The sequence below is a fragment of the Lutra lutra genome, chromosome 3, assembly GCF_902655055.1.
Source record: "Lutra lutra chromosome 3, mLutLut1.2, whole genome shotgun sequence".
Lineage (NCBI taxonomy): Eukaryota > Metazoa > Chordata > Mammalia > Carnivora > Mustelidae > Lutra > Lutra lutra.
This window is the reverse complement of record NC_062280.1, coordinates 38,006,378-38,021,299: the sequence shown is the minus strand read 5'-3', so window position 1 is coordinate 38,021,299 and position 14,922 is coordinate 38,006,378. Positions and strand designations below refer to the sequence as shown.

The following is a 14,922-nucleotide window of genomic DNA, read 5'->3' as shown; positions in this document are numbered from 1 at the left end:
GTATCAATCTTATAGATTTTTAAATCTATCACTTTATGATTTATTTTCTCTTTGTCTCATCTGGATTTTTATTGTTGTTACCTTTTCCCTCTCCTTTGGCCTTCTTTTTTATGATTCTGTTTTATCTTTTCTAACTCTTTGGCTTGTTATATTAGTCTTAGCTTTACAGTTTGTAGCATACACCTTTATTTACTTATTTATTTTTAAAGATTTTATTCATTTATTTGACAGAGAGAGAGAGAGAGAGAGCACAAGCAAGGGGAGTGGTAGAGAGAGAGGGAGAAGCAAGTTCTCCGCTGAGCAGAGAGCCCCACACCGAGGTCGATCCCAGGACCCTGGGATCATGACCTGAGCCGAAGGCAGAGGCTTAACCCACTGAGCCACGCAGGCGCCCATAGCCTACACCTTTAACTTACTGTGTTCAGGTGATAGTACAGCACCAATACCATATTTCCACTTCACCTTTTCTGACCATTATACTCCTGTGTACGCGTGCTGAAATCTTCCTCCTCCCCAGTGAGCTCTTCGTGAGCCTTGAGGACTTTCTGTGGGCTCCGTGGGCATTGAGTTATTTTTGTGCCTCTCCCACATAATCTCTTGAGAGAATCTGTGATGTGCAAAAGAAACGCTTCCATAATTAAAACTGCATGAATAAATACGGGTGTGTGAACATGAGTATTTTCAGTTAGTTTAATAATAGCGATCACTTTAACAGATATAGACAACCTTTTAAATTTAGGAGTGTCTGGAGGTAGGCCTTTAAAATTAAGTTGGAACTTTTTGCAATAAAGCAGTTACTAGGACACTTTGCAGCAAGAAGGAAGATGCCAGACTGCTGTAGGTCTTTCTTTTCTTGAAACACCAGATCACCATAAAATGCATTAAAAAAATTAATCCTCAAAGTAAAAGAGTGCAATTTTGAATATGCTTGCCGACTTTGGGGGAGAGTTTCCAACTCTCTTTTCCTTTTAAAAAAGGACAAAAGTGAAAACCATCTTTTGTATTAAAACATACTCACGTGAAAATTGGATGTACGTGAAATTTTCTTTTACTCATTCATGGGATTGCTCTTAATTGTATAGCCAATCATTTGTGGTTTCTCTAACAGGAAAGTATTTTTTTCTTTTTTTATGTTATTTTGTTTTGTAAAAATGCCAGAATAAATATTTAAAAACAGAAATCTAAGAATTTTTCATTAAAAGTGATAAGTGAGATCTTCTGGAAAGTCAAGGTGGAGTATTGCAATGGTTTCTTTTCTCATGCTTGGGGCTTGAATCTACTTTAAAAAAAATGGTATAAAATGTAAGGAAACCACAACAAAGTTTAATTAATTCTTACATCCCCCCCAAGAAATAAAATGCAGTGTGGTTATGAACAGAATGTGAAAGCCCTACTGATTTTCGCATGCCTAGAACAAATTAACATTTGTTTGGGGAACTGAAGTTTTCCATTTATTTGGTTCACCCGCTGATGCCTTGTCATTCTCTTCAGGAGGACATTTGCAATATTTCTGAAGCTTGATTAAGGCCTTACTGAATCAGTAATTTGCAAGTGAAAACTGACCATTTTAGCCAGCCTTCACAATGCAAGGATGAACCAGGGATTAAAACCTTAATGCCTTTTCTTTAATTTGAGGGAGGATAGTGTTCCAGTTATCTTAGAAAAAGAGGAAGCGGGATTTACCTTCAAAAGATGCTTTCTATTTTGGATAGAGAGTCAATACAAAGGTGAGATACACCCGATTTGAATTGGTAAAATATGTAAATCCTTGCCTGCTGAAATGTCAGAGATTAATGTCTGAATAGGAGTAGGAAGCGCCAACTGTAAAATTATACAGGGCATGGCTTACCCCATTCGCATAATGGGGCTTGATTTAGAGGCTCTATTTTAGGGTTGCACATAAAGCACCCAATGCAGAAAGCCGAGCTTTGTTTAATTTGTCCGGGGCAGTGCCCTAATTTTCTACAACACTATTCACTTCCCTCCTTTAAGAATGAATAACACATTTTCTTTATGGAACTCTGTCTGTGCGTCTTTCATTTGGGAGCAATCGCTTTTCCAAACTCCTCTATTAGATTCCTCTTTTGTTGCCTTTTTGTAATGCTCCTAGATGGTGGTAAATTGCATTGTCTTTGTTGCACTTGTCTACCCACGCAAAGAACAAGCAATACCCTTTTTGACATGGCATAACGTAGCCCCTTACACTTGACAGATGGGAAAGCTAAGACCTGGGAAGTACAAGACTTGCAGTTCAGATAGAGCTGGTTGTCCCATCTCCATCTTTGCTACCCAGCAAGGGAATTTGTCACCTGAACGGATGTCATCATATGTCCTTTGGCTATCTCTGGAGACTTAGAATTCATCTCATTTCGGCTGGAGCTCAGAGGACTGTATTGCAAACATGGATAACCTAGGGATTGTAATACCTCGTTTCAATTATTATTGGTGTTTATCATTAAGGCTCAACCTATTCAGGTAACAAAATGCAAGATTCTCTTTTTTTTTTTTTAATGCAATGTTGCTGTTGGCTTCTGCAGTTTAACATTTATGAAGTCCTTTTTGAATTTTGTTAGCGGCTCCATTTTATTGTCTCAGACGATTTTTCTTTTCACCGAGAAGTAATTTGTGTTAGCGAGACTCTTAGTTGCTCCTAATCCGAGCTCACTGAAGCATCACAGAGATGTATTGGTTCATATTCTCTGTAAATCCGTGGATGGATCTGAGTCAGATGAGGCTTGATCCAGGGCTCAGCAATGTCAAGTCCGTGACCCTCCGTATCCCGGTCCTCTTTGTTTCTGTGAGATCTCATTCTCAGGCTGACCTTGGCGGGTGAGCAGGTCGACAGCAGCTTTGTACTCACATCACTCTGGCCTGGGCAACTTGGTCATTCAGGCTTCTGGAAGAGTCTGTTCAGCCAGCCTTGAGTTTCCTCTAAACCAGTGCTTTTAGCCAGGGACATGCGGTACTCAGGTGGTCAGCCTGTGTCCCATATTCTTTCCCAGGGTCAGGGGACAGGGACAGCCCCAGTCCACAGAGCAGCTAGATAGCAGTGGAGGCATTTGCTCGAAGAAGGCACAGGAGTGTTCTTATCACAAATGGCTAAAGCCACCCCTTGAAGATTTAAAAGAGCCACTCAGAGTTACATAAAAATGTTAATTTTCCATAAGAAGACATATTATTGTAGACTCAATGACTCATCAGATCATTCACAGTGTATTTCCCTCTTTACCCTCACACTTTCATTGTTGGCAAAAAGGACAAAGCCATTAAAGAAAAAAAAAATAAAAAAAATTTTTTAAAGATTTTATTTATTCATTTGACAGAGAGAAAGAGACAGCACAAGTAGGCAGAGCAGCAAGCAGAGGGAGAGGGAGAAGCAGGCTTCCTGCTGAGGAGAGAGCCCATGGGACTCAATCCCAGCACCCTGGGATCATGACCTGAGCTGAAGGCAGATGCTTAACCAACTGAGCCACCCAGGGGCCCAAATCGCCCCCCACCCTGTTTTTTAAAGGAGTCATTTCTCAATTTCACATTCAGATACTGCCCTAGCATCTCCATTCAGCTAGTCTGATAAACACACGATTTGCAGTTGTCATTTGATTTCCCAATCTCCAGCTACTGGGAGAACCCCTTTCAGGCAGAGGCTAACATTTGATTTCCGTTCCAGCTGCGTCCGCCACGGTGTCTGGCTGAGTGCAGGTGTTCAGGGAAGGTGCACTCGATGGCCCAGTGAGCTAACGTGGGGCATGCACCTTGCCTGGCGGGAGATGCCAAGGCTCTGAAGAGTTAGGTAGCTCAAGTTATGCAGCCTGTGTGTTGAAGTTGGCACACTGTCCCCAGTTTTGGGTTTTTAAAATGTTTCTTTCATTCTTTTACTTGGCTGTCCGGCTGTGTGTGTGTTTATGCCAGTCTGCAGCTTCCCATCTCTCTCTGTGCTCAGCGACAGGACTGAGAGCCGTGACATTGGTCCCACAATGGGGGCCGGGGGACAGTCTCAGAGCTTCTGGGCAGTGAGGTGGTCCAGCCTTCATGACAATAGAGTCACCTCTGGGGCCATCTTTAGGAACATACTGTGTGGCAGGAGTCAGGCTGAGTTGAGCAATGTACTTCTCATCGAGCTCCAGCAAAATGGCAGGCGGGGGACAGTGTCCCCACTTGCTCGTCACCTTGTTTTCTGAGCCTTTCTCCCCTTTACCTTCTTCATCGTATGACCTCAGTTGCTGTCCCGCCATGGCAACCAGCTTTGCCTCTCATTCTTAGGTGTCTGTGGTGCTCCGCTCAGACACCTTTGTTACCCCCAGTGTTGGATGAGAATCAATTAAGAACAAAGACAGAACCTTCCAGATTCATATGAAAACTTGCCTCTCTGTTTTTAAAAATTACAAATCAGGACTCACAGGGAAATATTAGGGTAACTCTTTCTCCCATTTGAAGAAATACCGGCGTGGCAACTTTATCACCTAGAAGGTAGCAGTATGAGTCAGGGTTAGATCAGAGAGACGGAACTAGTAGGAGACATGCAGCGAGATTTATGCAGGGAACTGGCTTATACAGTTGCGGACGCTGGCGAGGCAAGTCTGAGAACCCTGGGGCAGGCTATCAGGAAGGGTTGGCTGGAACTCTCGGCACAGACTGCAGCTGCCGTCCACAGGTAGAAGTTCTTCCTCCTCAGGGAAGCCTCACCTCACCTGGTAAGGTCTTTTCAGTGGATTGACTCCAGTCCACCCAGATTATCGAGGATATATCTGGACTCATGATTATAGACTTAAAGTCATACCTACAAAGTACTTTCACAGCAACTCCTGGATTAATGTTTAGTTGAGTGAAGGTGGCCCATAAAACGGACAATCAGTGTGATCAGTTGGGAGTTCTAGTAGATTCTCCATGAACCCATTAAACTGTTTTAGGCCCTTGGGATCCTTCACTGACTGAAACAGTTTCTGCTCTTATGGCATTTGTATTCTAATGGAAGATGACAGAAAATAAGATGAATAAAATACATAATTTTGTAGTGGTAATAAGTAGTGATGAGAATAATAAAGCGGAGGAAGGGACTACACAGTGAGAAGTATCTACATGGGCAGATCTGGCTCCATAATTTGTGAGGCCCAGGGCACAGTGAAAATGCAGTATCTCTCCTCAAAAAGTCAAAAAAAGTGCCCCCAAAGGTACTGAAACATAAAATTTTTTCCTTTCTTCCCTGAATTTCTCTTTGCGATAGTCATGGTGGATTTTTTTTTTCTTTCTGTTTGGCTTTTGCTATTTTATCTGTTGTAAGCAAAGACAAATTCAGAATTTAGATTCTTAACACAAATCTGCCATTCATCATTAGGTTGTGCAACGCCCATTTTCAATGCAAATATAGACGTGGAATCACTGAAGTCACATGATCTGCATTTCCTAGTTCATGGGTGTGTCTCAATGTTGTGCTTGCCAGAGCAGTGGAAACACGCTACAAACCCAGCTCATCTGTTTTTCTTTCATCTCTAAGACATGCACATTCTCCCCACACTTTACCTTTGGTTTGCGGATTCCTGAGGAGGGATGGATGGGAGGAGGAGGAGCTGTGGTTGCCCTGCCTGCCCCTTTCCTTCCCTGTTGTCATTTTTAGTGTAAGGGGTTGCCTACTACAGGAAAAGTCATGCAGATAAAAGGGATATGCTAGAGTTCCTTGATCACTCATGTTAGTTAGGATACAACTGACTTCTTTCTGCACTTGAAGCAAGTTCTACTTCTAAGGATGAACTCTTGGGGCTGTCAGTGTTCTGCTTACTGAACCATAGGCTTAACACCCTTACCTTGTGCTCACTTGGCATCCCGTTGAATTCCTAGGCATCAGGGGATGCACACACAAAATATACTGTGTATATTTCCTCTATTTATGTATGCACACTGCCATCTCATTAGACTTCACTTATGAAATGCAAACGGGATTTCAAGATTTTTACTTTAACCCAAGAGCATTAATGCAAGTGTGGAGCCTCCTGAGCATGGGACACTGTTGTGACGGAACAGGTTGCATGCCCGTAAAGCCATCTGTGCGTGTCTGTGTGAATGTGTGCACACATATGCTATTTTACATAATGTTGATCAAGAAGGACTGTCCCATAAGGTGACATTTGATCAAGGTCCTCAGAAGATCAGGAAACCAGGCAAGCAGTTACTAGGGCAGGAGTAGCATGTTCAGAGGTTCCAAGACACATGAGTCTTTGCCTTATTCTCAGAAGAATAAAGAGGCCATGGTGGCTGGATCCAAGTGAGAGGGTAAAGGGTGGGAGATGAGGTTAGAGAAGCAGAAGTCCCTGAATGGTGCATGAGCTCTAGGGCCAGGGAAAGGACTTGGAATTTTTCTGTGAGAAGAAGGGAAGGCTTGGGAGGGTCTTAAATAAGGGGTGAAATGCATTGCTTGAATCTCCCTTTGGCTGCGCTGTGATAATACTCTGCATTGGGACAAAGTTGGAAGTGGTTGGGCCAGACGCTATGGTAGACTAAACAATGATGGGGCCTGGACTGGGTGTATACACAGCAGCAATTACATATAGTTGGATTCTGGGCATATTTTACAACCAGTGACAATGGGAGCTGGGTATAAAATCGATATTTACCTAGAGTCCAGCATATGAAATGGTCTAATGAGAAGTAGTGAAATTCCTAAAGTTCTTCAGCCAATGCATGGCAGACCTGGAGAAGGAGAGCAGGAGTCTTGTGTTCTTTTTCACTGGGTCTTCTTTTCTGTTAGCTCTAGACTGCATCCCACTCCACCCCTGCCACCCCCTAATAGCTCTGTTAACATTTTCTCCTGAACATCTTCCCTTATTTGGCTGAAATCGGCATGGTGGAATCTCTAGGATTCTATCTCTATAAATCACTTTGAAAAAACTTCTCAGAGCAAGGTCCTAGGTGATTCTCCTGCTACCCTATGTTTCCGTGGTCTCATGGTGGGGGTTGGCCGTCTCCCATGGTGTCACATTAGTGCTGTCCTGACAGTCTTTTTTTTTTTTTTTAAAGATTTTATTTATTTATTTGACAGAGAGAGATCACAAGTAGGCAGAGAGGCAGGCAGAGAGAGAGGAAGGGAAGCAGGCTCCCTGCTGAGCAGAAAGCCCGATGTGGGACTCGATCCCAGGACCCTGAGATCATGACCTGAGCCGAAGGCAGCGGCTCAACCCACTGAGCCACCCAGGCGCCCCTGTCCTGACAGTCTTTTTCCTACATTTTCTGAAGTATCTCTTGACCTCCCCTCGTAAAACAGAGTTCATAAAACAAAGATTTTCCTCCTAGGTTTGATGTACAATTGTGCCATGTATAATGCCAAAAACTTTAACTGTAGTTGGCTTGCTTATTTATGTATTTATCTTGCTTCTCAGCACTTTCAGACCATGCTGAAGTCCAAGCTGAATGTCCTGACACTGAAAAAGGAGCCCCTCCCAGCAGTCATCTTCCATGAGCCTGAGGCCATCGAGCTGTGCACCACCACGCCCCTGATGAAGACCAGGACTCACAGTGGCTGTAAGGTATGTGGCATGTGGCTAGCAGGGGCTCTCTTGGTGGGACAAACCAAAGGACATGTAGCCTTAGGACACTTGTCTCCCAGTGGTGACTTTTGAAAGGAATGAAAATATAACATGACTAATGAGCTTCGTTGAGTGATGGTGGGATGAACTCATATCTGCTGTATTTTTAGCAATCAACCACTCTCCATTGTTTCCAGGTAAAGACATAAATTCTAGTATGTGTGAATAAAATAGTCTTCTCACTTATATTTGCGGTAGCCCTGTGGAACTCTGGGGCTCCCCAGAAAAGTCCTATCCTTAGTGATATTTTCTCCCTTTGTATTTGCACTCCAAATAAGACACATCTTAAAGAATAAAAAACAAGTTTCTCAACAGTGTACTTCTCCGTTGGGGATTATTTTGCATTTTTGTTTGGCTTCAGCTCTCAGAATTGATACTAATATCCATGCCTCAGAATCCATTAAAAAACATTTTTTTTCATCTATGTAAACTGTAATGCTGACATTAAAGAAAATCTAGAAGTGGAATGTGTAATTTTGGTAGGCTTTTGGGTTCTTTCTTGCATGATATTCTTTTTTACATGAATTGATGAATAAAGCAATCAGTTCAGGAATAATAAAGAAAATATGTTTATGCATATTTTGTCATTAGCTTTTTTTTCAGGAGTAAAAAATTAAGGGGCAGAAATTTGTTTTGAGTAGTGAAAATAAAATAAAACAGAAATGTATGTTTGCATGTGGGTATCTATTATAATCTTGTAGACAGACTCCTTATTGCGTTTCTAGGTTAGGGAAGTCTTTCTTGCCAGAATGTTCCATCCCCTCTCCCATTCTTGCATCGCTATGGTCAGATTGGAGCCTACAGAAATCTTGAGTGATGGCTGTGTACACAGAATTCCACATGGGTTCATCCATCCCACAAATACCCAGTGGGTGCTCAGTGTCTGCCCAGCACTGGGGACAGTGGGAGCAATACCCACCAGCATCTTTGTAGGGTTTAACTTCTAGTTGGGGAGGAGGGAGGAGAGAGTACAGGTAAACAAGCATTGGCTGTTGAGAAAGCCAGTCAGGAATAACTTGTGGAAGAATCTTTCAGGCAGAAGAGACAGGGAGTGTTAATTCTCAGAGGCGGAGATAGTCTGTGTGTGCTTTGTAATAGAGAGGAATGGGCAGTAGAACCCAGAAGTTGAGAAAATTGTGTTCTGTGGTGCGGTCAGGCAAGAGTCTGGGTATAGAATGAGCCTTGTCATCGCAGTGGCAAAGAGTTTTGACTTTCTTCTAATTACTGTGGGGAACTGTCAGATTTGGGCAAGAGAGTTAGTTATATGACTCCCATCAAAAAAAAAAAAAAGTGATTTTAAATGGTAAGTATGCTAAGGTGAACTTTCAGCTTCCAGAGAGCACTTGCCAGAGGCTCTGTTCCAACAGGAGACAGGGGATCCATAGAGCTGGCCTTCGGTCCCCATGTGTGCGATGCTTTTGGTGAATTGATGATACAAAGAATTATAAAAATACTCATTAAATTTGAAAGTGATATGAGATCAAATTGTGTTATACATACTTTAGAGATTTCCTAGAGTCATTTTGAATTCTGTTCCTATTGGGGAAAATGGTCCCTCAAAAGCAAGATGAAGTCATTAGGGACAAGTGAAAGAAGAAGAGTTTCGTTTGATAAAGGCTGCGGAGTGTGTTTAAATGGGAGGGGGAAAATGCAGTTACAGAATAAAAGACCTAGCAATCCAATCGGGATATGGAAGAAATATGTGTGTGTGTGTGTGTGTGTGTGTGTGTGTGTGTGTGTGTGTGAGAGAGAGAGAGAGAGAGAGAGAGAGAGAGAGAGAGAAATATTTGCTAAAGAGAAAGAAATACTGCTAGGAGAATAAAAACCTATCATTTTCCTTAAAAGGAGCATAAGGTTTGAGATTCATGGAGTAATTTTTCTGTGTGTATTGCATTAGGTTGTGTTTGCTTATTTTACCTCTAAAAGGATGTTGGGAAAAACAGAAGGAATTCAGAAGAGCACACAGAAGAGAGTGAGTTTGCCCTGGCATCAGTATGTCTAGCTAGACAAAGGGAGATCATCAGTGATTTCACCAGGACACAGGGAAGAACTTTGGCATTCAAGGTGTAAAACGCAGTCCACTGGGCTATAGAAAGTTTGTGAACTCGCCATCCCTAGAAATCTTGAAGATAAGATTCCAGGTGTGGATAATCATGAACTGGAATCAGGGATCTGGGCCAACTCCAGTTTTATGATTCTCTTTGAAGGAAGAAAACACCCAATGTATCCTTCTTCAACTTGTATACTATAATGCCCTTTATACAGTTATATTTTAACTTAAATGCACTGGAGTTACATTCTTTAATTCTCAATGACAATCTCATGTTTGTGTTCAGAGTCACATTCTTGCGATAAGAAACAACAAAAAAGTTCCACGTTTGAGCCTTGAAATTTCTGTTTAGAATGTCCTGACCTCCCCATTTGGTCTCCCCACCATCCACAGAAACAAAATGCAATGCTTCCTCTCTGATTCTTAGGAGTAACTTGGTTCACAAAATGCCAGCTGCAGAAGGAGGAGCTCTCTCTCGGGCTCACGCCTGCCAGGAATAATGAGCATAATGTAGCCCAGGCCCAGCTGCGGGGCCAGCGGACAGGACCCTCCATCTGCACACACTGCTAGGTCTTTTTCCCTAAATAGCTCTCTAGTCCTGCCTGCATAACTGTGGGTTTGGGGGAGGGAGAGAGGCAGGAGGGAGCAGAGTACAGGAAAAGGGAGTTGAAAGTGGGTTATGGTTAGTACCATCGAGGCTCTGGTTCATGTCAGATTTCGCCTTTCCCTCTGATCTGTATTCTCTGTGGGTTCTGATGGGATTGCCCTGCCAGGCTATTCATGTTGTGGGCAGCTGGGTCTTTGTGTGTGTTTTCCTCTACTGCTGCCACGTTTGTTTTTTTTTTTTTTCTTTTTTTTCTTTTTTTTTCCTGGAGTGGAGTTATTTCACTGCAAAACCCATTGCATACCATTAGGACGCGCCTGCCCGTGCTGTTGTTGGAGATTTCCAGAGTATCCGATGCTGTTTCTGATTTTGCAGCAGCAACAACCATGGTTGATCATACCCAGCTTCTCCTGCCTTGCACCACAGAATCCTAGGTGGCTTTGACTTGTTAGCAAACATTTATTTAATTCATAGTCATGGCAGACCTTCTGTGTACATGGAATTGTGGAGAAAGGCATCAAGGCAGACGTTGCAGGTAATGCAATTTGTAGTCAAGTGGAAGGAATAGACGAGCGCCTGAATCCATAAATCCCCAGGGCTGTATCAGCAAACCCCAGGGGGCAGGTTTCCGGACGTTCTTCCCAGCGATTTTGATGCAGGCACTCAGCTTAGCAGGCAGAAAAGAACCTGCACTTAAAAATTAGACTGCATATGGGGCGCCTGGGTGGCTCAGTGGGTTAAGCCGCTGCCTTCGGCTCAGGTCATGATCTCAGGGTCCTGGGATCGAGTCCCACATCGGGCTCTCTGCTCAGCAGGAAGCCTGCTTCCCTCTCTCTCTCTCTCTCTCTGCCTGCCTCTCCGTCTACTTGTGATCTCTCTCTGTCAAATAAATAAAATCTTAAAAAAAAAAAAAAGTTAAAAAAAAAGTTTAAAAAAAAATTAGACTGCATAAATGTTCAGGAACTTAAAAAAAAAAAAAAAATTAGACTGCAATTTACATGACTGTGGGGCCCAGGCACTGCCTGGAGCTTGAGGACCTGAGCTGCAGAGTGATGTGTGAGAAGAGCCACGTAAGTGACCTAAGTGGAGTCACACCTGGGGAGGCGGGAGATCGGCCAGGGCCGTGGAGGAGGGAACTAGAATGGGTTTGCCGAAGCTGACCAGGAGGCTGACGTCCAAGGAAGAACTGGGCTGTGTAATTTGTGCATCCTATGTGTGCTCTACCTACGGCGCCTGTAAGTGCTGCCTCTGTCCTACAGGGGGCGCTGTTCTTTGTTGGATTGACTTATTTCTGGGCCTAATTGCCATAGTTCTCAAAGCCTTTGTGAAATGGTGGTAATGTTGATGATAATAATAACTAGTGATAAAATACTAATAATACAGAAATGATGGTAATGATAAAGAGCTGATGTTTAGGAATGCATTAAGCACTCTCCTGTGCCCTTTTCATGGCATAGAAACACTGGGTCCTCATGACCATCCAGTAGTTCAAGGGCCATCTCTGGCCCCATTTCACAGGTGAGTTAGTTGAGGCATAGAGAGGTTCTTTCTTGTACCAGAGTATCCAGAGAGTGACTGGCAAAGCCTGCATTTGAACTTCATCAGTATGTCTCCATAGCCTCTGCTCCTCCCCAGCAGATTCCAACCCCTCTTCATGACCTCGAGTGACTCCCATGTGTGTCCTAAGATAGTTCTCAAAACTGGCTCTGTCATGTGATTGTAGCAAGTCATTTTGCTTCTGCGAGCCTCAGTTTCTTCGTCTTCATTCAGCTAGAACTAAGATCACTGTATTGCAGGCGTTCTTTCATCTAAAGGTCCAAGGCTCAAATTTACTTGATTCAATTGGACTCGAATTTTGTCTTGGTTCACAAAACCCAGAAATGATTGGGGATCGTGTACTAAAAGTATCGTAAACAAGGAATTTTGGAACACTGAAAAAAAAAATAAATAAAAATGTCATATAATTTTACCCCTAATATACCTCTCAGGCTTTCCAATTTGGTTTTTGAAAAACCAAGAGAGAGAGAGAGTCCACAATGCAAAGTCACATTCCTTATAAAACATGCATAGGAAATGGAACACGAAATGTCCATCGAGCTCCTGGATGCCCATGCTCTGTTTCACGAGATAGTCCTCAGCTTTACGGCATTTATAGTTTCGAACCAAAATAAATAGTAGCAATGCTGAAACAAAGATGCTGACACGTAATTGGGATCTAACACATGCTATAACATTTATCTTTCATTTATGACCTTTCACAAAGTTTGTGAATGGCGGTAGTTTGAGTGTAAATACGCTGATGAGTTGAAGACGGAAGATGACATGGAGGACACATACCTGGGAAGACAAGAGGTAGAAGAAGCAAGAAGGAAAGGCAGGAAAATGGGCAGTTGCTTAATAGGTCTCCTGTTTGGATTTGAGTCTGCCTGCCTTGGCTCTGGTTTACCTGGCTGTCTTTCCTCTGCACCTGCTCAGCTGGGGACAGCTAGCGTTTTGAGACTGGTCTCCAGGTCTCCAGGTCTGGCTCTTCTCGACCACCAGACAGGCTTTGGGAGTTGGTAGAGAAGAGGGCTAACTGAGCATATAATATTTCTTCCTGCACCCCACCCTCCCCCCATCCCTGGTTCTCTCATCGCTCAGGATGAAAGGGCCCTTGTGTTCATTCTGCAGCTCAGTGGGCATCAAGCTGCCTCTGTCCCCTCATACTTCATCGCGGGCCCCACCAGGGCCTCACCTGGACCTCCTCTCCTACAGAACGCCCCATCTGCCCAATCTCTCCTTCCCCCAAGGGAGGCAACCTGGTTTTGCATCATGTGAAGTCCCATCTAAGACGCTCACTGTCTGTTCCCCTTTGTGAGGGCAGAAGCCATCAAACAATATAATTCCCAAGAAGGGAGTTGTGATTCATACAGCAGGATGATTTTCCTATTACTCTTCTTGAGGTTCGTGTGTTCAGAAGTAAGTGCAGTAGTCACCAGCTCTCAGGAAGGACGGGGCTGAATCCCAGTTGCACGAGATGGAGAGGTTCCTGAGCTGAATGAAGGCTTTGCAGGCAGTCCTCAGATCCTACCATTTTACTCCCATGTAGGATGGCCAGTCTTAGAAGTGAATTCCAGCCGCCCTACTTAGGATGAGGGCTCTTACTTGAATTTCAATGTATTTAAAATTAGCATCACATGTATCTATTTCACACATATTTTTGTGCTTATTGGATCAGTTTTGTATTTAATTAGACATGTAGTCATGTTTTTTTATTTTTATTTTTTTCATTTTAGCCAAAGGCCCTGCTTTTACCCACTCACATGAGGGAGAAACATTGATTATACCGTATCGTCATTCTCATTGAATGCATTTTGTGGCCTTTTCTTGGTGTAGGTGATTTGGGCAGGGCATGAGTCCAGTTCTGCTAACTGTGCAGATTCTCTCCTTGAAAAATGCATCTCTGCTTTCAATATCTAGACAGAATACAAATAAAATAAAGACTAATAACATATGAAGTTAAGAGTCAAGCATGGAGTCCTCATCAGCTCTTTAAACCTTTTGGTTCAAACCAAACTGTAAATCTCCAGATTTGGAGTAAATGGTGTCTAATTCTAATCCATTTTCTCTTTATTCTTTCTCAGACTTTCCTGTAAACAAATCAAAGCACATTTACTCGAAAGGTAAAGTTGGTGTGAGCTAACATCTGTTGTTTAAGAGACAAGCTTTTATTTTTCTGCAGTTTTTACTCTTCGTCAATTTCCCCTTCCCTCCTTCTTCTCCCTTCCCCCACTTCCTCCTTAACTTTCTTCTCTCATTTCTTTCTTCATCTGCAGGAATACACTGCATGCTCTCAGGATTTCCCAGATGGTAATAGGGGCACAAAGGTAAACAATGGTTTGGGATCCTTTGGGTTGAAATAACAGAAAATCTAACTGGAATTGACTTAAGTCATTGAAATGTATTTGCTTTGGAGTTGGCAAATTCCAACTGGAGGGAAGAGGGAAGGAGATGCTAGAGAGGCAAAAAGGTGTCCACTACAAAAAAAAAAAAAAAATAGGCTTAATGACCTAAGGGAGGACAAATACATTCTGTAGGAAGAGCAGTGGCAGTAGGAACAAATGCAAAGCCTCAGGTTGCAGAGTGGTGGGGGGATGGGAGGAGGGGAGGTGTACTTTCCTTCTGTGTTACAGCCCAGCTCAGCTCCTTGAATATATACGGGAGATATTCTGGCACAGATGAGATAAGCCTCAGTTTGAGAATCGGCTACTCTCCAGGGCCCCGTGTAGACAGTCCTGAGTGACCATCAGCTAGCAGTGGTTTGGCCTTCTGCACCGAGGGGCTTTTGTCTTCCTGGTGGGTGAGGGTGGGAGGAATGTTCTCATTCATCGAAGAAATCTTGAGCCCCCCCTTTCAGGCTTTCGTTCCAGGTTTCTAATTGGGCAACCCATTCTTCAAGGCAGAGAGAGAGAAGTGGGATTTCAGAGGTCATGAGTTCAAGCTTATGAAATTTGAAGTTTCTATGAGACCACCTGTGGGCAACACCCAAAGGGTACTGTTATATGGAGGTGGAATTTCATAGAGGTCTTGTCCCTCAAGGATATTGGGGCTGTGAGAAGAGGAAGGAGTGAGGTAGGCACACCCACTTACACATGGAAGTGTGTACCCACTTCTAATGTTTGAGGACCACAGAGAGAAAGGAGAATCACCAGAAA

General features: G+C 43.2%; 1 protein-coding gene across 1 annotated transcript in view; it reads left to right on the top strand.

Moving 5' to 3' along the window:
• PID1 (phosphotyrosine interaction domain containing 1) overlaps nucleotides 1-14,922 on the top strand; it is a 232,532-nt gene that overhangs the window by 102,133 nt on the left and 115,477 nt on the right. The window contains exon 2 of the mRNA XM_047722237.1: nucleotides 7,368-7,514. Within this exon, the coding sequence (XP_047578193.1) occupies nucleotides 7,368-7,514 (147 nt within the window). The remainder of the gene's footprint in view (nucleotides 1-7,367; nucleotides 7,515-14,922) is intronic.